The 23,458-nt window shown below is 51.8% G+C and overlaps 1 protein-coding gene across 1 annotated transcript in view; it reads right to left on the reverse strand.

The window, feature by feature from the left end:
• The window catches only part of LOC116744142 (guanine nucleotide-binding protein G(o) subunit alpha), a 152,537-nt gene that overhangs the window by 46,518 nt on the left and 82,561 nt on the right, over window positions 1–23,458 (reverse strand). The window contains exon 3 of the mRNA XM_032613504.1: window positions 21,515–21,656. Coding sequence (XP_032469395.1) covers window positions 21,515–21,656 — 142 coding nt within the window. The remainder of the gene's footprint in view (window positions 1–21,514; window positions 21,657–23,458) is intronic.

The following is a 23,458-nucleotide window of genomic DNA, read 5'->3' on the forward strand; positions in this document are numbered from 1 at the left end:
ATAAAACAAAAACTACCAGATGGTTAGTTTGTTTTTTTCTTAAAAAAGGGTTTACATGTATCTCACATCCACTAAAGTATGTGCATCAGGCTAGAGAAACAATGACATAAAATAGAAGCTCCTAGAACACAGCACCTGGAATCAAAGTTCCAGGGCCATCATGCATATCAGTGTCAGAAGGCAGTCCATCTTCACAGAGCTGGGACAGAGGAGATGGGGGGCGGGGAGACTCTGCCACCAGCAAGTGACCTCAGGTTTGCTCCATCATCTCACAGAGCAGCAATGCTCTTTCACTGCTCAGCCCCCACAACTTCGCTGGGTCCCCATGAGAAGCAGGGGACAGACAGGCCCAGAGGAGCCACGAACATGGACCTCTCGCCACGCTCGAGGTGGGGCTTCAAGGAGCAGGAGGCGATTTGGCTAAAATTCCCACCTGCGCCCTGTGCCAGGCACTGCCTTCCTACAAGGACAGCATTTTGACTTTTCTTCCCAAGGTCACAGCTAGACACTTTCCAGACCCCCTTGCAGTTGGCTGTGACCAAGTGACCAAGTTCTGGCCAATGGAATGTGGCCTGGCCCTCCCCAAACTTTCCTTACAACCTTCCATGCATTTCCTTTCCCTGTCTGCTGGCCTGATGTCAGGAGTCCAGCAGAAGACCCTGAGGCTGAGGGGCTGGCAAAACCACAGAGCAGAGGGGAACTGCCTCCTGGCTGCATGGGCCAGAGCACCCCTCACCTTTCACATCAGACTGTGATGTGAACAGGAAACATTCCTTTACTGTGTTGAACCGCTGAGATTTGGGGGTTGTCTGTTACACCAGGTGAGGTCAGGCGTTTTCTGGAATGTCAAGGGAATTCCGTTGCTACTATCCTGGAAAGTAGTCTTAGGGAGGTACCAATACATTCTCTAGAATTTCTGAGCAACACTGGGCTCCTCCCAGAATAGACATTTACCAAATAAGACAGCAGAGGCAAACTTGTTGCCCATGAGCCATATACATGCTGTGCACTCCAACACCCCGGAGAGCAAATCCTGGCTCCATTTTATACCCAGGAAAGACAAAATACTAGCATCTTTCGAGATTGTTCTGGGAATGCGATGGGAGAGCACGTGCAGAGCATCGAGGGCTGAGTGGATGCTCAGTGTATGGCGGTCACCTCTCCACTCTGCCACACTCGTCCCACAGGGCTGTGGGCACAGCTCATCACACAGACTCAGAGCCCCCAAACCCAGGGCAACTGCAGTCTGGGTGCAGTTCAGGCTGCTGGCTGGGCAAGAACCTGTTGGGAACGTTGTCCACGAAGCAAGAAAGAGCCAGTTCCTGTAGCTCCAGGAGGGTGCAAGTCCCCAAGGGAGAGCTGGTAAGAAAGATGAGTAGGACCAGAAAAGGAGGAGGCCCAAGTAAGGCGGCAGGGGAAGAAGTGGGTGAGACTTCAAGGGACGCTATCCAGGAAGGGGAAAGATAACCCACAGAAGGGGAGAAAAATATTTTCAAATCATGTCTATATAGGACTGGTGTCCAGAATGTATAAAGAACTCTTACGACTCAATAGTAAGACAAATAACCCAATTAAAAAGTGGGCAAAGGTTCTAAACAGAAAATTCTCCCAGGAAGATATACAGATAGTTAATAACATATGAAAAGATGCTCAACATCCTTAGTCATTAGGGAAACACAAATTAAAACCACGCTGAGATACCACTTCACACCCACTAGGATGGCTATAATAAAAAAGATGAACAGTAACAAATGTAAGCGAGAATGTGGAGAAACTGGAAACACTCCTATATTGCTTATGGTAATGTAAAATGGTACAGCCGCTTTGGAAAACAGGTGGATACTTCCTCAGAAAGTTAAAACAGACTTAGAATATGACCCATGAGTTCCACTCTTAGGTATACACCCAAGAGAAACAAAAACATGAGTCCATACAAAAACCTATGCATGAATGTTCACAGCAGCGTTATTACCAGGGTAGCCAAAAAGTGGGAACAACCCAAATGTCCATCAACTGGTGAACGCATGAACAAAGTCTGGTGTTTCCAAATTCCAATACAATGGAATACTATTCGGCTACAACCTGAATGAGCCTTGCAAACATTATGCCAGATGAAAGAAGCCAGACACAAAAGAGTACATATTGTATGATTTCATTCGTATTAAATGTCCAGAACAGGCAAATCCACAAGGACAGAAAGTAGATTGGGGTTGCCCGGGGCTGAGGGTGGGGGTGGGGGGATGGGGAGTGACTGCTAGTGTGTATGGGGTTTCTTTTGGGGGTGCCTGCCCTCTGTGTGCTGCCTGAAGAGGGGCCTTGTTCCAGGAGAAGATGCACAGAGCCAGCTTCCAGTAGGTATCACCTCCCGCATGTGTGACCCTGCTCCCCTTCCTACACAGTACTAGGGCAAGGGGTGTGGTTTCCATTCAGTAGCTGAGAAAACTCAGGCCTGGGAGATGGCCTATGAACAAGATGGCTCTACAGTACAGGATCCAAACTCATTCTGGTTCTCCACAATCTGATTTTTGACTCTGATCTCACAGGCGGTCATACCAGTGGTAGAAAGGGCAATGGGCCAGGTTCTGAGATATCTGGGCCCAAGAACAACCCTGCCACTGACTAGCTGCTTGACTGTGGGCCAGTCATTTGAATTCTCTGGGCCTCGGTTTCCTCAAGTGTAGACACCAGTTATGCCTGCCCCACAGGTGGGAAGTCCAGAGCTCAAAAAAGATGGCAGAAGTAAAAGGGATTTACTTCTGTGCCAAACCCAGGGCTCAGAGCTGGGAAACAAAGGGTGTCTGCCCTCACAGGGGCTCATCACAGAGCTGTGTAATTGGTAGAGGCCTCATACATGCCAGGCAAGTTCACTACCAAGGGCCAAATCAGGGTAGTAGATCATAAAGGCTAAATCCTCTCAGTAAGAGTGTTCTAGACGGAACGTACGTGTCCGCCAAAAATTTGCACGTTGAAGCCCCAACCCCAGTGTGGCTACATTTGGAGTAAGGAGGTAATTAAGGTTAAGTGAGATTATACGGGTGGGGCCCTGATCTGACAGCACTGGCATCCTTATTAGAGACCTCACAGGGCTCTCCCTCCCCCTCTCTGCAGTCACGTGCCTAGGGAAGGCCAGGTGGGGACGCAGTAAGAAGGTGGCCATCAGCAAGCCAGGAGGAGAGCTCTCACCAGAAACTATCTGAGCCAGAACCTCGATAGTGGGCTTCCTGCCTCCAGAACTGTGAGAAAATAAATTTCTGTTGTTTAATCTATCCAGTCTATGTTTAGTTACGGCAGCCCAAGCCGACTAATACAAAGAGCTCATGCACTGTTCAAGCCCTTTACGTTGTCCCAAGCATGAGATAAGAACCATTACTATCCCCATTTTACAGATTAAAAAAAAGCAGCACAGAGCAGATCGGTAACTTCCCCCAGGTCACACCTCTGACAGAAAGCAGCATCGGGCTCAGCGGCGGGCAGGCTGGCTGCAGAGCGAGCCTGAGCACAGCTCAGTGCGGACCGGGAGACAAGTCTGTGAGCTCCTCATGCGCATGGGTTGTGAGGGCTTGTCCGCTGCCAGCCTGGCACTTACCAGGTGCCCCGTAAACGCTGGAGAGAACGTCCAGGCCCAGGACAATGATGGGCACGGAGTCTGAGGGCCACCAGGGCCTTCTGGCTCCTACAGAGGAAGCACAGTCTCCATCCTCTCACCTCATCTTCTGGGGGGTGGGGTGGGTGTTGAAATCCCAACTCAGGGCCTGTGAGTGCTGTAGGGAGTCCAGGTCAGTGGGCTGCACTTCTCAAAGTTATTCTGGCTGGTTCTTTTGGTGACTCTCTCTGCTACACCCACGGGAAGCCATCTCCCTGCATATCTGAGGATGCTGTGTTCCCCTGGACCTCAGCATCTACACGGTCAGCTGGCCAAGATCCAGTACGAGCATGCATTCTGGGGTTTTCAAAGGATCACACAGCGAGCTACAAACAAAGCTGGGCCTGAAACCCAGAATTCGTACTGTCACCAGATGCTTCTCAGGCCAAGGCCTGGGGAAAAGGAAAGAGCCTGGCGAGATGTCTGAGCCCCTGTCTCTGCCAGGCCCACAGGCCTCACGGTGCAGAGGTGTCCAGAGGGCTGCTGGGCTCCATGGTGGCTGCTTCTCGAGGCTAGAGCACCAGAGAGGTAGCCAGACCTGTAGGCTGAGAGGCTGGGCAGGGCAGAGCCTGCCAGTGGCTGTTTCCTGAACAGCGACAATAGCAAGAGGGAGCTCTCAGTTTTGGATGGTTGGGCCAGAGATATGTACATTCTGATCCCAGCAGACAACTCGGCACACTGTGGCCATGGAGCAGAGTTTAGCTGAGCACCCTTTCCCTCTGGGTCAGGCACTGTGCTGGGTGCTCAGCACTGATTCCAGTTGGAGTCAGATAGGCCCTGCCCCTTCCCCTTACGGTCTAGCAGGGGTACAGACATTGAGGGAATATTCATACACACGTACAGTTACAAACATGACAAGGCCCTGAAGTAAGCTCCCAGGGATCTGAGAGTGTCAGGACAAAAGGCCCAGCCTGGGCTGGGGGGGCGGGAGAGGCTTCGCAGAGAAGGTGACAATAGAGCCCAGTTCTGTGGGGGGAACAGGGGTGGAGAATGCCTCCTGCAGAGGCCGTGGCTCACACAAAAGCCCTGAATCAGAAGCAGACGCTGTGGCAGGAGCAGAGACCCGTGGCAGGCAGGGCTCTACCTGAGGGCCGAGGTTGCTGCTGAGGGCTTCTAAGCAGGGGGTTAGACGGTCAATTATAAGAGCTCACGTGGGTTGCTGTGGGCAGCAGACAAGGGGGCGGGGGCAGGAGAGGCGACCGTTGCAACTGCCTGGGGCTTACCCACTCAGGAGCAGCAGTTCCCACTGCTCGGTACTCCAGATGCCCTGACGCTGCTGTGGGATGCTGGCCCACATGCTCTGGGCTTAGGGCATGGGTCAGTCAATGAAAATGTGGGCACGACATTTGTGATGATGCCCAAAGGCATCCCTGGCCTCATGCCCCTCCCCGAACCTGCTCCGTCTGCTCTGCCATCTCATTCTCGTCAAGTAAACGGCTCCTGAAATCCACCTTCCCCTGCCCTGCCACCCAGGGAGCCTTCCAGAGTGATCAGAGGGAAGCTGACAGCTTCACATGGCCATTCATGTTCATCTCCCCCTGCAGCCCTGCGACACGGTTACCCTTGACACAGATGCAGTGACGGTAACACCTGACAGTGTTTTTCTACCTTAGTGTCTTTACCCCTGTGGCTTGGCGGCCTGCATGTGCCAGTCCACATGGTGCCCATATCTACAGCCCCAGGCTCCAACCCCAAGCTGCGTGCCCTAGGTGCCCATGGGGGGCTGTGTCCCCTGCTGACAACAGTCTGCTGGCCACCTTACACCAACTCCCTCCCTGAGAGAAGTCGGTCTTTAACTTGCGCTTTGAAACATGGAGGATTCTTTCTCTTTTGGATTCAAGGGAAGAGCCTTGTGCTTGGCAATCACCCGAGCTTAGCATTTAAGTTTTGCCAGGAGAATTTATAGAACTTTTTAGAAGTTACAGAACTGAGATGGGGGGTGGGGTGGAGGGGAGATCTAGAGGCTAGCTGGTTCTTCTGTAGGACCCTGTAGGACAAGGGACTTGTCTGAGGTCACAGAGTAAGCTGAGGCAGGGCCTGGAGCCCAGCTTTTCTGTGAAGGATCAGTGTTCTTCTGTTGTGAGCTGAGGCCTGGCACGCCTCCAGTTCAAGATGGACCCTCATCTAACGAAGACCCCAGCCCCTCCCTGCTGAGTTCCTGGGGGGCCCAGGCACACTGGGCTCCTGCCCCTCCAGGTGCCAGAGAGTCACAATGAGGGAAGACTGGTTCCCACGCTGGCTGTTCTCCCCATCTGGCTGGGTGGCTGGTAAGAGAAGGGCTGGGGGGGCTGTATTTTCCCACCTCCCCAAGTTCTCCCAGGAGGAAACAGCCTCCTCCCAGAGGCTAGACCTGATTCTCCTGTTCCTGCCCAGCTTTGAAATGTCTAGGACTTGGAGCCCAAGGATGTGCTCGGGGCTTGCTTCCTGGCACGCTCCGGATGGTGACACCTGGAGCAGTCTTTCCACTCACTCACTCCTGTGGCTGCCAAGCCCCCAGCAGCCGGCCTCATCTGCCAGCAGGCTAGCGATCCTGGCCTGGCCTCAGAGTCGAGGTACCTGGTTTCCTGGTACTCATCTACCCGGCACACAGCTCAGGGCCTGGTCCCAGGCTGTGGCTCCCAGTGATTTTCCAGGCCAGAAAGCCAAGGTGGAGGTCATGGGCCAGCACCCTCATTAGACTGGTTAAAAGTCTGGAGTCAGACTGCCTAGGTTTGCACCCAGTCCCAGTGGTGTGACCTTGGGCTTATTACTTCCTCTCTCTCTCTCTCTGAACTTCGGTTTTGTCATCGTAGTATGAGGGCAATAATGGAGTCTATGTATGCAGAGTGCAAGTCAGGGTGAAAGTCTCAGAGGGATAACCCAGAATCCCCTCTAACTCATGTGTGGCAAAAAATAAAAAAAGAGGTCACTGACCCAATCTTTGTACTTTACCCTTAGTCCCAGGCTGATCCCCCCACCTGTAAAAGCAAGAGAAGCAGAAGGCAGTGGCCCTGCCCTCCGAATGCTCGGGGAGACCAGATGCTTAGGGGGGGCATGGAACAGGGACTCTGGAGCAGGGAAGGCACACCTCCAACGGTTACTGGAATGTGGGAGTGTGATTCTTGCCTCCTGCAGGGCCAGGAGAGAGGAAGCCAAGGGGAAAAAATCCTCCATTTTTTTCTCCAATCCACAGAGACCTGGTTCTCGTGCCAGCTCTGCTGGGCCTGCGGCATGATCCTGTGCAAGCCTCTCCTTACCCTGTGCCTCAGCATGCCCTTCTGTAAAAGGAAGGACCTGGACGAGAGTGGCAGGTCCCAGATAACGGTTATACAACTTAATAGCATTACTCCAAAAAAAAAAAAAAAAAGTTTGGGAAACTCTGGATGAGACACACATCAACAAGCTTCCTTTCTGTAGGGCTCTGAGTGCCTTGGATACGGTAATGCACACTGTGGTTCCCCAAGAGGAGATATAGCCCGTGTCCCCAGACGTACTCAACAAGAAAAGAGAGTGTTGCTCCATCACATCGAGGGACTAATGTCTGAGGAATCCTGGCCTAGAAGAGTGTCAACGATTCCTCTGGCACAAAATTGTACGTTCACAGCAAAGGGCTCACTAAGAAAGCTGTGATTAAACTCCAATAAGGCTGCTGTAGACTGCAAGGGATGTGGATGCACAAAGAAGGGAAGCATCGTTGGAAGAGGAGGGGGCAGGGCCTGGGCCTCCAGGGACGAGGACAGCACTGGGCAAGGTGGGACTCTCATCCTGCAGGGAGGCTTGCCCCTGAGTGGCTGGTGGGAGAGGGTCTGAGATTCTGATGCCCTGGGCCAGGGGAGACCCACTGGGCCTTGATTAAGAAGTAAATCTGAAGCACACTGACATGACGCAACAAGTTCCAGGGAGGGGACTGCGACTCTCCTGCCCACCACGCAGTCTCTGTGGAGCACTGCTGGTCAGGGGTTCTTCCCCCAACTTAGACATCCCCAGTCCAGGCCATGAGCATCTATTACTTGACCTGACACTCAAGGCCTTCTATAAGCCAATTCCCTTCCCTTTCTCCCGTGCTGTTGGCTAGAAGGGGTAGCAAGGGCAGCATCTTGGGCCTGGAACGGAAGCAGAGACCCAGAGTGTGACAGAGCAACAGGACAGAAGGGCCTGACTGGTGTCACATCTGGGTTGCTCAGGCAGGAGAGAAATGCATATCTATCTTATTGATGCCACTGTTATTTAGGGGGTCTTTGTTACAGCAGGGAAGCCTGCATCCTGACTGATATACACTGGTATTATTTCCATTTTACAGAGGAGGAAACCGAGGTTCAGGGTACTTAAGGAACCTGCCTGAGGTCACAAAGCTAAAAAAGGAGGATCCAGTTTTGATCTTGTCAGACCTTTGGCCTGACTCCTGAACATGTGCTCTTTGCCCCACCACACACAGGGCTTCACTTCAAGGATGTGCACTGTGGTTTCATATAGGAAGATACAAGAGGCTGAGACCTTATCATCATGCTCCTTGCTGCAGAGGGAAACTCTTGGATGTGGTCCCGGGGAGGGTGGTATCCTGGAATCAAGGTACTGCACCACTCAGGTGCAGAACTGCAGACCCTGAGAACAGCGGTGGAGCCCCCAGACCAGCCCAGGCCCCCAGCAGGCAACCTGGCCTGCAAAAGCTCAGCACGCAGAGCCGCCCTGGGCCGGGAGAGCTGCCTTCCTCTCCTTGGCCAGTTGTCATCAGGGGAACCAGCTGGTCGTGGCACCAGGCAGGGAGGTACAGCAGGAAGGAGAAAGGAAGGAAGACAGAGGGCTGGGCAAGAAGGGGGAGGGTGCCCACAGAGCTGGAAAAGCGGGACCTAATTTGGCAGTGAGCTATTTCAGGACTGTGCCCCGGGGACCTCAGACAAGAAATACTGGGGGAGGGGAGTCTGGTTGTGCAAATGCTCCTAATCCACGGCTTCTCTAGGGCAGTCAACTGCTCCTGGGCTCACTTGGGAGAGAGGAAGGAGAGAAGCCGACTGTCAGCACTTGTGCTGGGCGATGCGAGCTTGCCGTCTGAGCCATAAGGGTCTGTCTGTGCACATCAGAGCTAGGAACATGTTCATACTGTGTCTGGAGGAGCACGCTGCCGTGCAAGGAGTCCCCATCTGTGGCGTTTGTTGTCGTAAGTATAGAATCATCCCTATTTTACAGATGAGGAGACAGAGGCCAGGGGTGGGGGTTGAGGGAGAAGAGGTCAGAATATCCAGAAGGGGCTGAGGTCAGGGGCTGGAGGGGAGGTCGGGGAGGCTGGAAGAGGTTCCCACTGAGGACTCCCAGAGCAGGGAGGCCAGGGCTGCTATGGTACTGAGGGCCTGGGGTACCCTGTCTGTCGGTTGAGTTGGCGGGGGGTGGGGGGGACCTCTGTGGGCCCACCCGCAGGACTCTGCAGGGTTTGGCAGGCCCTGTGCAGGCAGTATACCCAGAGGAGCTCGTAGTCCCGTGGGGGATGTGGCGGCTGCACCAGGTTCCATGTCAGGTGGGCAGTGGGCAGGCCCAGAAAGAGGCCCGCTCCCTCTCGGGGCAGACTACCTCTCCACCCCACTGGGGTCTGCAGTAGCCTCTCAGCTCTTCTCTGGCCGCCCATCTATCCATTCACCACAGGGCAACCATAGCAAGCCTCTCAGAGGCTAGCCGTGTCTTGGCCTTGCTTAAAACTTTCGGTGCCTTCCTGCTGAGCCAGGAACAAAGCCAAAATTCCTTTCATGGCCTGGAAGCTCTCCTCACCTGGCTGGCCCCTGCCTCCCTCTTCAGCCTCATCTCTTCCCACTCTCCCCACTTGACCTTTCAGCTCCGATCACACTGGCCTTCCTTCAGACCCTGATTCCCCACCTCAGAGCCTTTGCACGTGCGCTTGCACAGGCTGTTCCACGCACCTTCTCTCCCGCTGCCGCCGGCCCCACCATGCCAGCTCCTTCCTGCTCTCCGTCAGACACCTCGTCAGCAGCAGAGCCCAGGCCAGGCCTGCTCTTGGGATGCTCACAGCTCTCTGGAGTTACTGAGCGGCACCCATCTTCCCCCACACTGAGCTCTGTGAAGGCGGCATTGCTGCTCGTCTCTGCTCACCCCTGTGCGCCCAGGGCCTGGCACACCGCGAGTGCACAGAAGGCCACTACACGTTTCTCAAATGAACGAGTGAGTTAACAAATGAAAGAAAGAGAGATGCTGTAGGTGTCCAGGAGAGGGAAAAGACACTTCCAGCCGCAGGGACTGGGGAGGGCTTTACGGCGGGAATGACATTCACAGAGCCAGGGACAGCCTTAACACAAAGGAACAAAGTAGCTGCCATTTAAGGAACACTTGCTCTGTGCCAGGCACCCCGCTGACACTGGGACATATGGTCGCCCTTCCTACTCATGAAGAAACCATCTCAAGTGTTTCCGGGGGACTGTCACCCAGCACTGTCTGCCTCTCTCCTTTTCTCTGGGATCCTGCTTTTGCTCTCCTTAGCTCTACTTCTTTTGGTCTCTGTCTCAGGCCTTGCCAGACCCCGGTTCAGGAGTAGCCTTCCTCACCTCCACTCCAGCAAAGCCAGGAAGAGGGACAGAGGCTGGGACACACACCCTGCTTCCCAGCCTGGAACCAGAACCGATAGGGAATTTTGGGGAGGGGCTGAAGCCACCTCTTTGACTTGTGGTAGTTCAGAGGCCTTGGCACTAGCTCTTCACCCTGGTTTGAAACAACTGTCACAGCCAGGCTTCTAGTCCTGGCACTCTCTCCACCAGACAGGCAGTGAAGTGTGGGTGAGAGGAAGATGCAAGCAAGAGCTGTTTACTGAGCACTTACTAGGTGCCAGGCCCCATGCTTAGCCCTCAACACACATTAATTCTTCAACCATTAACAACCCTGTGAGTAGGTCGTATTATTATCATCTTCAGTTTTCAGATGAGGAATATGAGGTTGAGTGAACCAAATGACCACCCTGAAGTCCAGTGCTGGTGACAGGCGGGGTGAGGATTCGAGGTTGTGTCTCCGACTCCAAAGCCTGGCTCTAACCCCTGTTGAGCTGCCTCTCTTGGGCACAGCCCTTTGCAGCTGCACTTGCCCAGCTCTAAAATGAAGTCTTGACTGGCACATGGCTAAGGTCCCTGCTGGCTCAGATGGACTGGCAAAGACCCAAGTCTTCCCAGGAGACATCCCCAAACATGGGCCCATATCCCCCGCCCGGCTTCATCTCCAATTCTGCCATCACCCCTGCCACAGCCCCAGTGAGATGGGAAAGGGGAGGGGTGGGCTGAGGGCTGTGTGTCCACGCGCCCTACACCTGGGATCCTGGGCGAGAGGCCACCAAGGGAACAGCAGCTCTAGCTCCAGCCAGACTGGGTTATCTCATAATCCTGCTGTGCTAGCTTGAGCCTGGCTGGCCATCCGCTGATACAATATGAATCAGGCACAGTTGGCAGCGCTGAACTCAAGAAGAGATTGAGGATGGCCATGGTGGTCTCCCCAGCATTTACTTCTTTTGCTTCCATTTCCTTTTTCATGAGCTGATTTTACCTGCCACCAACCATTTTCTTGTCTCCGGTGGCCCTCGGGACAACATTCTAGCTTCTGAGCCTATGTGGGTCTGTGTCCTCTCAAACTTCATATGTAGAAACCTAATCCCCAACATCATGATATTGGGATGGGGATTAGGGGATTAGTGCCTTTATAAGAGACTCCAGAGATCAACCCCATTCCTTCCGTCGTGAGAGGACACAGTGAGAAGACGGCTGTCCATGAACCAGGAAGTGGCCCTCACCAGACATCTAATCTGCTGGCACCTTGGTCTTGGACTTCCCAGCATCCAGAACTGTGAGAAATAAGTTTCTGTTGTTTAAGCCACTCAGTCTATGGTATTTCTGTTATATCGGCCAGAAAAGACTAAGACAGTGGGAAAACAAAGGCAAAAACTGGAGAAGAAACGAGGACCCATCTCTGCTCCAGCCTGGAGGAGCACCCATCCACCAGAGTACCTCCCCCATTCCTGGCCGCTGGACTGGACTTCCCATTGACTCAGTACATCTGCTTTCACGTTCTTACTAATTCCTATTACAGTCCACAGGCAGGGTGGCAGGTGGTGACTGGTGCTGTCCCCCAGCCCCTTGTCTCTTGCCTCTGTGTCCTACTAGAGTGGCCAAAAAACCCACAGTTTTGCTTTCCTCGGATCCCTTGCTGCTAGGCCGATGTGGAGTAAGAAGTCAGGCTGCCCTGCTTCTTCCTCCTGCCTCTGGAGTCCTTGTGAGAGGGTGTCACCTGCCATCCTGGAGCCATGAGCGCCCAGAGAGCCACCGAGGTGCTGACCCAGGCCCTGATGCTGCAAAGCTGCAGAGCAGCCCCGGGCTGCCGACCCTCAGGAGTCCCTGTCCAGGAAACCGTGGCCCTCCCTACCGTCAAGGACACTGCTGGTTGTGTGGTTTTTACGTGCAGCCCAATATATCCTAGCTTGCACAGGGAGACTCAGAGGAGCTTTGTGACTTGCCCAAGTCAAAGTGCTTACCATTTAAAGCTAAGGCTGTGACTACCCCAAACCCAACACAGGGAATACCTCCATAATCCTTCCGTGACTGTAATGGCAGCCCACATTACAGCCCCATCCTTCTCGAGGAACAAGGCCAGGGAGCGTGTCCATGCTTGGCCTGGTGCCTGTGGATCAAAGGCCTCAAGGCAGGAAGGAACGTCGGCATTTCTCCTAGGTGAACTGTTTTTCTGACAATTTAGTCCCAAAGGTAACTTCTTCAGAATGTCCTGGGGAAGCATACTAGGCCCAGTCTCCTCCTGGAATGTCCTTCATCTTTGGGCCTGGACCACAACCCCTGAAGTCCACGGAGAGGACCTTGAGGCCCAGTGTGACCCTCCATCAACAAGGAAACACCCTCGTGCGTTCTCAACACTTGACTTACTAAGGCAGGGAATGGCTCAGCATTTTATCAAGATTCAGAAAAATGGTTTTCTATTTAGCCCTCAGTAAACTCCAAAACTCAGTGGAGGAGAACGCTCCATCTTCCCCTCATCAGCACCTCTTCATTAAATGCCAATCATGCAAGAAGTCCAAGCCTGCTGCGGCTTTCCGGATTCTCTAGGGTGGGCAGTTGACAGCAGGATGGAACCCAAGCAAAGGCAGGGCCCCTCCTATGAGCGCTCAGACCCCGGCACTCACCTTTACTCAGCTCAGGCTGCCCTCAGCCAGGGGGGCCTGCTTCCCTCCTACCACTGTTCATCTGTAAGGCCTAATCAACCTTTGAAAACTAGAGTCGTTGTCACTCTGCTTCAAGGCACATGATGCTAATAACCGCTAAGCTTTCCTGAGTACCTACTGCGTGCCGGGCCCTGCTCTAAGAGCTTCTACCTATTAGTCCTTTAATCCTCAAGACAACCCAGTGAGATATGTCATTATCACTGCACTTTCACGAGAGTAAAAAACACTACCTACTGAAGCATCTGCCCTCCCTGGCTGCGCCCTGGGGGCAGGAACTGGGTCTTGCCCACCACTGCAGGAACACCAACGTGGACGGGTGAACGCTCAGGTGGACAAGACCGTCCTGGCCCTCCAGACTCACTGTCTAGCTGCAGAGGGGAGGCATCCTGAGGCAGAGGGCCGGGGAGAGCTGGGGCTGGAGCTCCAAAATGACAAGCGTTCAGAGGAGGGGGCAACCATTTGCAGCTGAGGAAACCCAAGAATACTCTAAGGAGGAGAGGAACTGGAGGGACATCTCAAAAACCTGAAATTTTAATCCCTCCTCTTCCTTTCCCACCTTGAAACCTGCTGTTCCTTTGAGTTGGTTCTTCCTTTTGGAGTAAGGCCAGGAAGAGCCACTTGTGCCGCCAACCTGGGCCAAGGTACTAGCAGCCAGGTCTGGAACTCCTTATGGCAGGGCTTAAAATAAAGACGCCTGCCCCAAACCCAGAGCCTGGGGCCTGATCCAGCCCAGAGCCTGGGGCCTGATCCAGGCAGCAAGCCGACCTGGCTGCACTGAGCCCTGCAGAGCTGGGGAGGCCTTGGAAATCAAAGGATGGGATCCCTCATCTTTTCATTTTTGCACGTAAACCCACCTCCCTGTGCACTGTCTGCCAGGGATGTGACTGCTTACAAAGTATCTGCGGGATGAGTGACTAACCAACCAAATGAAAGAAAACAAGGCCCCAAGTTGGCTGAGTGATTTGGGGCAGACTGCTGAGATGGAAAGAGAAGTGAACAGTGATTCAGAAAACCTGAAGTTCTAGTCCTGGGCCTGCCAGGTCATCCTTTGTGCAAGTCTCTTTCCTGTTGGGCCCAGGTGGGGCCTATTTTTTGCCACCATCTGCAAAATGGAGCAGCAGACTTAGATGGCCTTGAATGGAGGAGTTTCAAACTCTATTAACCTGGGCAGGCAGGGGATCAGAGCCAGGCCAGGCCTGGTCCGATACAGCTGAGGAGCGGTGCGGTACCTAGCGTGCGGCAGTGTACATGCTGCTGCCCAGAGGAAGCCTCTTCTTGGCCTCAGGTTTGGGCCTTCATCTGTCACCTCCCCAGCCCCCATCAGATCTGACAACCACCACTGAGGACCGCTGCGGTTTCTCCAGACTCCAGGAACTCAGGCAGACACAGACCAGAGAGCATCCTTGCTTTTGTCTGTTTCAGAATTCGTGTAAACCACAGGGTGAACGGCACTGCACCGTGGAGATGGCACCACCATATTCCCGATTAAAAAGAAGTTAGGGGCTTCCCTGGTGGCGCAGTGGTTGAGAGTCCGCCTGCCGATTCAGGGGACACGGGTTTGTGCCCCGGTCCGGGAGGATCCCACATGCCGCGGGGTGGCTAGGCCCGTGAGCCATGGCCGCTGAGCCTGCGCGTCCGGAGCCTGTGCTCCACAACGGGAGAGGCCACAACAGTGAGAGGCCCACGTACCGCAAAAAAAAAAAAAAAAAAAAAAAAAAAAGAAGAAGTTAGTGTTCAGCGCTCCACTGTGTGACTTAAATGTCAAGATTTCTTTTACCAGAGGAGATCCAATGACATTCTGGAATCTAAGTATGAAATTTGATTCTGCCTCCCCAAATAGTGCCATTATCTCTAAGGAGGGGGTGTTCTAATGAAGCCTCTTGGTGGAACATTAGAGGCTGGGCAGCAATTCCAGAAACAGCACTGATCTTTAGTCCCGCTTGGGTCACTGACCCTGGGCCGCCCAGTAAGTGCTGTACGTGTCAGGCACTGTCCTAAGTGCTTCACAGTCATTACCTCATTTAATCTTACAACAGATGAAAGGGGACAGTATTAGAATTATGCCTGTTTTACATAGAGAAACACTGAGGGTTAAGGAAGTTAAATAATTTACGCAGGGCCAAACTCTTCCAAAATATAGCAGGGGGAGGAATACTCCCAAACTCATTCTACGAGGCCACCATCACCTTGATACCAAAACCAGACAAGGATGTCACAAAGAAAGAAAACTACAGGCCAATATCACTGATGAACATAGATGCAAAAATCCTCAACAAAATACTAGCAAACAGAATCCAACAGCACATTAAAAGGATCATACAGCATGATGAAGCGGGGTGTATCCTAGGAATGCAAGGATTCTTCAATATGCGCAAATCAATCAACGTGATACACCATATTAACAAATTGAAGGAGAAAAACCATATGATCATCTCAATAGATGCAGAGAAAGCTTTCGACAAAATTCAACACCCATTTATGATAAAAGCCCAGCTGGGATTTGATTGAATGCAGTATCCAATACTTCTTGTGTCAGGCATTGTACTAGATGGATAAGATCTATATTCTGTCCTCAGAGAGTTTATAATTTAATGGGAGAAATAGGCATATGCACAAACGACGAAAAAAAACGAAAATGAGAGTATTTTCAACTGAATAAAGCCTTATACAAGTTCAAAGCATTATCTCTTCGCTATTGTCCCATTATAATGTACTTTACATATGCGAGTATACATGTATATGCACATAAATGTTACGTATATTTTTATATACACATGGGTGTGATAAAATTTATAACACGGGATTGTTCACAGACTTTCCCCATCTCCCACGGTGGTCCAAGTGAACCTCCTAAACCTGTAATTGTCCAGTCTCCCCCAGACTTCCTTCCAGTGTCTGAGTTTAGGTCAGTTCTGCCTCACACGTTTCTCTGCCTTTGTGATGCAGATGCAGGCCCTGGGCTGAGGACGGAGGAAGGGGGAGGGAGAGGGACTCCACTCAGAAAGTTAAGAGAATTTACATGATAATGAACTGGGGGTGAGTAGGGAGGGAAGGAAGGAGGGAGACGGAGATGGAGAGAGAGACAGGGAGAAGAAGAAAGAGAGAAACTGAGGAACAGTTGGAGAAAGGGAAAGAGGGAGAGGAGGAGAGGGAACCCCGTCTAGGCATAGAGCAGGAGAGGGAGGAAGAAAGCAGGAGGAAAAAAGGCGGAATAGCAAGAAGGAGAAAGAGGACAGGAGCGGAAAAGCCTGGCAGGCTGGCGGTAGAGAGATGGTCTCTTGGGGAACTTAGAGAGAAAGCAGCTAAAGAGAGTGGGGCTGGGACAGACATGAGGAAGACAGAAAACGACTTGTGAGAAAAGCAGTGGATGTTGCCCTTTGAGTCTCTTTTCATATTTTTGGAGAAACTCAGAAGAGAGAATGGGATTCTGAAGATTTGTTTTGCCTGGTTGTACTGTGCCTATTTAAATGGGACTCGGCTCTGGACCCGAGCCATATGAATTATAGCTTCCTTGGGGTTACAAATCTGTATTATATACATATATATTTTGTGCTGAATGTCCCTGGGTAAGTCACTTTGCCTCTCTGTGCCTCATTTTTTTTTTCACTTGTAAAATGGGGATAACAATAGCACCCACTGCACAGGTAGCTGTTAGGATTAAAATTTTTAATTAATATAAATGGTTTAATGCAAGCCCTAGAACATAAAAATTGAAAGCAACTATTATCATCATCTTCAATTCTTGGATCTGCAGTTCTGAGTCCATCTACTACTTGCTGATTCCACCTGGAGCCCATGAGGTTGAGACCATATTTGGCCCAGCCTGTCTCCTGACTTTCTGCCAGAGGTGTCACCTTGCTTCCAGTCATCCAGGCCAGTAACACTAGAGTCCCAGTTTCCTGATTCTTACACTTTTTTTTTTTTTTTTGCGGTACGCGGGCCTCTCACCGTTGTGGCCTCTCCCGTTGCGGAGCACAGGCTCCGGACGCGCAGGCTCAGCGGCCATGGCCATGGCCTAGCCACCCCGCGGCATGTGGGATCCCCCCCGGCTGGGGCACAAACCCGCGTCCCCTGCATTGGCAGCAGGACTCTCAACCACTGCGCCACCAGGCAAGCCCCTGATCCTTACACTTTTGCCCCAGTAGCCAAGTAACTACCAGGTCCCTTTCTTTCATCACCACACATCACTTTGCTGCCCTTCCTTTCCAACTCCCATCGAGACCCTTACTGTAGCTCCCAACCTGCCTCCTGACCTTCAGTCTCTCCTACCACTAGCCCACCATGCACATGCCATCATGATAATCTCCTAAAACTCGCTTTCATCCCATCCTTCCCCAGCTCAAACTTTATCAATGGCTGCCTACTGCCAACAGGATAAAACCCAAACCCTTTGGCATACTTTCCAAGGCCTACCCAATCTGGACCTAACTGTATCTTCTAACTTTCCCACACCTTCCCATATCCTAATCCTCTGTCCTGGCCACTGGCCTCCTCCGTCAGTCAAATCTCCTCTGGTCACCACCAACGCATGGCCTTTATTCATGCTCTTCTCTGCTTCAAGTCCCTTTCCTCACCTACATCTGTGCCTGTGAAGCCATACCTCTGCTTCAAGGACAGTTCCAGCCTCACTTCCTCTAAGAAGCTTTCCCTGACCACTTCACGGAATGAGCCTATGAGCCCTGTCCTCCCAAGAAGATGATCAGCCCCTTCAAGGCCCCATCCCACATTCCTCTCTTTCTCCAGAGCTTAGCACAAACTAAACATATAATAGGTACTCAGTCAACATCTGTTCAGTAGTGATAACATTACAGGTTCTTTTCCTTTTTTCTCTGAGTACCGAGAAAGTTAGAAATGTCTTTCTACTCAAGAGAGTTTTTTGGGTGGGTCTACTATGTGCTGAGCACTGTGCTGGTTGTTGGGGTGGGGAGGTGACCCAAAGATGAATGACACAGGCCTCGAGCAGAAAGACCTTAGACATAATGAAGTTCTTATTCTAGGCTCCACTGGTGGGCTTTATGAGTTTCAGAGCCCCCTGAAATGGTATGAAAAATTTCCTGGACATGTGAGTGAGTGCACGGTTCTGGAGAGAAGGCTCATGGCTTTCATTAGTTGCTCAAATGGGTTTTGATCACCCTAAAGCGCAAGGGTCACTGCTCTAAGGAAAGAGCGGACACACTGCATGAGATACATGCTCAACAGAGAAAACGCTGAGCTGAGCTGAGCTGAGCTGAGCTGAGCTGGGCTGGGCTGTCAGGGGAAGGAGAGGAAGCCTTCATGCAAAGACGGGAGCTCAGCTGGTCCTTGCTGAGCAGGAAGAGCTCCAGGGGGAAGAGAGGGGAGAGGGCACAAGAGGCAGAAGGTGTCGTCTGAGCCGAGGCCTGGAGGTGTGGGAGTGTGTGGTATCTCTGGGGAGCAGTCTGTGGTCTGCGGGTGCTGGGGCGTGGGGTGTATAAGGAGATCCCTGCCGTTTGCCCAACAAAGAGGCTCTTTCAGGCTTGGGCTCATGCACTGTCATATGGTCTCAGGTGAGTCCACACACCAGAGAGGCTGCAGGAGAAACCAGTCAGTCCTCCCTCCACTGGGGGGCCAGGGCAGGGGGGCAAGCCAGCTTCCAGGAGAAGTCAAGGACGTTGGTCTAATGAGGTATGGCAAGGAAGCTTCTAGATGCTTCTCTGTATGGAGAGTATAAAGCTGGTTGGCCCAAGCAGGTGCTGGGTGTGGGGCTGTTTTCCTCCAGATATGCCATCATGGGTGGGGGGACGATGGCGGACGTGCGGAAGCCAAGAGAGAGAAGGAGGTCTTTTCTTTACACACCAAAACACTAATCTGGGTCGGCTCTGCATGGGACGGTTCTCCCAACATCCAAACAGCAGATCCCCCAGGTGGGCAGCCCCTGAGAACCCGAGAGAGTAAAGAGTTTGGAGACCCAGCCTTGGGGTCAGGGCATCTGGCCACCAACAACTGGCCAGCTGCAGGCAGACCTGACTGGAGGGCGTCCAACACCCCAGGGCCCACCTCTGCCCCCGGATGCAGTTCAGGCTGAACAGAGCTTCTCGTTCCCAACTTGCCAGGCTCACTTCTCACTCAGGGCCCTGGTAGCGTCTGCTTAGAACCTCTGTCCCTCCTCCTCCTCCTCCCACGGCTGGCTCCTCCTTAGAGTCGAGTTTCATCACAAATATCCCTTCCAGGTTCAGGGGAACCTTCCCTGGCCACCCAGTCTGAAGTGGCTGCCCTCTTCCACCTCAAGCCCCTGACAACTAATATGCAGGCAGGCGGGGGATCCTTGCACCCCGCTGCCCAAACAGCAAATCCAGAGTAGCCCACTCCCAGGAAACACCTTCTCCAGCTGCCTGGCTCACTTTAGCCTAAGATGAAATAACACAGGAGGAGGTGCCCCAGGGCCTGGAGGCCTTTGCCAGCCAGAAGGACTGTGCCTGACAAGCCTGTGCTGCCCCGCAGGCCAGTCAGGCGTTTGCCATGGTGCCACCTGCCGGAAGAGGACTGGGCTCCAGCTCCTCTCTGTGTCCAGTGGGCTCTCCAGGGAGTCCCCACTCTGCTCTTGGTCTCCCTTCCCAGAGGATCCTTTCCTGGTCTCCTACTTGAGGGTTGTCTCGACCAGGAATCCCACAGAAGAGGAACAGCCACAGAAGCCAAGGGGTCCCACAGTATAGTCCTTAATATATCATCTTCCTAGCAATTCCCAAGCAATCATCTCTCTCTTCAGGATAATAAAATGGGGGGAAAAAAAAATCCCCCCAGGAACAACAAACGTTTTCCAAAACTGAAGGAGAAAAGCATTCTGAAGTCACACTGACTGTCTGGATTATAATCCGGGCAGGAGGTTTTGGGGAAAGAAGACTGGTTGGGAGGTGGGCGTGGCGGTGAACACACATACTCTTGGAAGATCTCGCAGGCTGTGGTTGTGTGTGCCTGCATGCATGTGTGTTTGTGTGGGTGTTTGTGTAAGGTGTGAGCTGTGGACACGTGAGCTTTTGCACTGGGCCTGTGGTCTGGTTAACTGAGATTCAGGCTCCATGCTCTCTCTTTGGCCAAAAGGCAGACAGAAAGACCAAAGGCCTGTGGCCTGTCCCATGTCTGAAGATCATACCAGGCATTTCCTGCTCTGGGCTTTAATGCCTGAGTTGAGTAAAGTGAGTTAATACTTGTAAGATGCTTAGCACAGTGCCTGGCAGCTAGTAGGTGTTCAATACAAGAGAGCTATTTGTATAAGCACTGTGGCCATTATCATTAAAAATGAATGAAGCCCTGTAACTTGTCTGGCTACTTGTAACCTGTCTTGGCTACTTCTGATGATCTGAGCTGCTCTTTGCTGACTGGTTTCTCCAGTTCCACTCTTATTGTGCTCGTTCCTGTACCCCCAGCAAGGCCTGGTACACTGTACTCTCAGGGAATACTTAGTGGAAACAAGACCGAAGAACTCAGTGCCCCTGGTTCCGCGGGCCCTGGCTCTACGACCAAATCCAAAGCTAGTCCCTGGGGAGAAGTACTTCCTCTGCAGAACCAGCTTCCAGACTCAGCCTTGCAGAGGGGCAGCGCCCGGCTTCCCCACCCCAGGCTGGTCTTGGACACACTCTCAGTCACCCAGTTCCCATCTTCCGGGAGGAGGCAATGCCTGAGCTGGGATGACTCTGTCGCATGGAATCAGGATTTTGTGCATAAAATATTGAATTTTACATTTAAAGCTATCTGTCGCAGATGATTTATCAGACCCAGAGACGGTGAACATAGTTTTCCTCTGTAAGGGAGGTGATTTTTTAGCCAAGACAGGATATATACGCTATGTATAACCAAACCACGCAATAATCAGAGATTAATGCTCTCCGTCCAGAGCCTCCAAGGAGGGGCCCAGGCGCTTGGAGGCCTCCATCTGCTCCCCTCCTCACACTCCAGGTCACAGGAGGGGGATCGCTGGGATTCAGGGTCCCACCAGGAGATGAAGAGTCACTTTTAGATAGACTTATCTGAGGCTGTTTTCCCTCCCTCCCTGCCACCTTTTATTTGGCTTTGCCAGTATAGCTGTGTAAGGTTCAGTCTTACAGTTAATGCAAATGTTTGCAAAAAAGAGGCTTTTACAACTTATTCCATTCACCACTTATCAGATGCCTGGAAACTCAACTGAAAAACTGTCCCTGTTCTATGATGTCGACCTCCTACAGGAAGGAGAGCCTCTTCGGTCCTCAGACTCACCTCGAAGGGGCAGAAAACACAACCCATGGGGCAAAGGAGGGAAGAGACTGAATTCAAATGACTGCCCCACCCCCAACAAGGTAAGGAAAGCTCTCCTAAGGAGGGAAGAGGGTGGCTAGGTGGGGCTTGTTTTGTCTAAGAAATATTTTTTCTGTTCAGGTTAATTGCCCAAGGGCATGTACTTGGACAATGTTGTGAGAGTCCCTGTTTAGGGCAGTCACCAACCCTTTCTCATCTGCAAAATAAACCCTGGAATTCTGTGGCTGTTGTCTCCTTCCTTGGCGATTGTGCTGTGGCGGGTCTGCTTGTCACCAGAGCCCCTGTTTAACTGTATTGGCCAGGTCGATTGGTACACTGGCGGGTGACACAGCACAGTATCGTCCTGTCCCTGCACGGCAGCCTGGCCTTATAAAGAGGACGCAGCGGGTACCAGAGACGGCCCTCTCCTCCCCGTGTGCATGGGCGCAGCAGCCTACCTTTCTCTCCTTGTCACCGTATTCGATGCCCAAAGTGTCCATGGCCCGGACGATGGCTGCCAGGGACTGGATGGTGTTGCTGTAGACAACGGGCTTGTACTGTTTCACGTCTTCTCCAGAGAAGCCATCTTCGTGGATGATCCTAGAGCAAAACCACACACAGCATGCCTGATGAGTGTGCTGTCCACATCTGGCACCAAGCGTGCCGGGCATGTGAAGCCCCACCCCAGCCAACCTCTCGGCTGAGGGCCGGGCCCAGCTCGGATGCTGAATTACTGAGCTGCTGTGATAAAACCACAAAATCTGAAGGAAAAATTGACCTAAATTACTGAAAATTAATCTGAAAAACAGAACAGTGGAAAAAAGAAATGCAGTCTTTTTACATTCCCTGTGTACAGTGAAAGAAAGATCAGTCAAGGGGCTGACAATACTTGAAAGCACTTAGAACACACACTAAGCACTCGATAAATGTTCACCATTAGTATTTTTAAGCAAAGCTCAGGGTTTTAACTTAAATATCCACTTAGGAGTGTACTGCTGAAGACCCCTGCGAGAAGCCTGCACACGAAGAATACATTTTTTCTTTCACAGAAAACTTACACTGCTTTTAATGAAGGGAAGAGCACTCACTTAAAACCTTCCTCTTTGACAAGAGAAAAGCCAACAGAAGGAGTTGCCTACTCCCCCATCCTCAGCTGGGATGTGACCACTGTGTCACCCTTATTCTGATGGCTCTGAACATGACATGGAGGACACGAAGGCGACACTGCAGTTCTCAGAGGCCATGCGACACTCCCTGCCCTCCTGTTCTCAGGTTCCTCTGGGGTCAGGGCTGAGGCTGGACATGCCCTGAGGTCCCTGTTCCCTGCAGATGGCGGCCGCTCAGTGAATGCCCACTGCCGACAAGGGTCTGGGGAGGAGAGAGAACTAGAGAGGGGGTAAAGCCAAGACTTTGCAAGAATCCTCTCATGGTTGAGGTAATTAAGAAAGGACAAATGGATTTCAAGACTAACATCCAACATTAGTCATGTTCCGTGCAAACTCTCCTGTGGTCATGTTTTTCAGTCCAAGACTCAATGCTACCTGTAACATGTACATCCACCTGTATAGTAGCTCAGACCTCCATTTCCACCTTCACAGCCCCTCTCCAGCCCTTCACATCCTTCAGTACAGCAGAAAACTGCTAACAAGTTTTCTTTCTTTGTATAAACAGTTTTACTGAGATATAGTTCACAGACCATACAATCCACCCATGGAAATCGTGTGATTCAGTACTTCTTAGTATATTCACAAGGTTGGGCAATGGTCACCACAGGCTAATTTTAGACCATTTCTGTCCTCTCCAAAAGAAATCCTGTACCCATTAGCAGTCCCTCCCCATCCCCTACCCCAGCAGTAAGCAACCACTCATCTGATCTGCCTTCTGTTTTTATAAATTTGCCTATTCTGGACATTTCACATAAAGGCAATCACACGAGGTGTCGTCTTTTGTGACTAGTTTCTTTCACTTGGCATGTTCATCCATGTTGTAGCATGCATCAGTACTCCCTTTCTTTTCATTGCCAAACTAGATTCCATGTACAGATATACCACGTTTTACTTACCCATTCGTCAGCTGATGGATACTAATGATTCCTGTTATAAAATGTGACTTGGTGCTGGGTTGTGAGTCTTTATCCTGAGTTTCTCTAAGAAGCAGATCAAAATGACCCTATTGCCTTTCCACTGACTTTTATTAGCCCTAATTCCGTTTTTGTACAAGTTTCTTGAGTGTACACCCAGTCTGAGGCATTGGTGCACAACCCCAGGGGGATCTCAAAGGGAATTGTTAGTTTCCACTGTAAACAGCCAGAAAACTGGACAAAATACATTAAACAAGTGGTTTCAGACACTGGAGAACAGGCAGCACAGGACCATGATCTGGAACAGAAAGGAAGCAAAGCG

Source organism: Phocoena sinus, chromosome 19 (assembly GCF_008692025.1).
Source record: "Phocoena sinus isolate mPhoSin1 chromosome 19, mPhoSin1.pri, whole genome shotgun sequence".
In the NCBI taxonomy this organism is placed as follows: Eukaryota; Metazoa; Chordata; class Mammalia; order Artiodactyla; family Phocoenidae; genus Phocoena; species Phocoena sinus.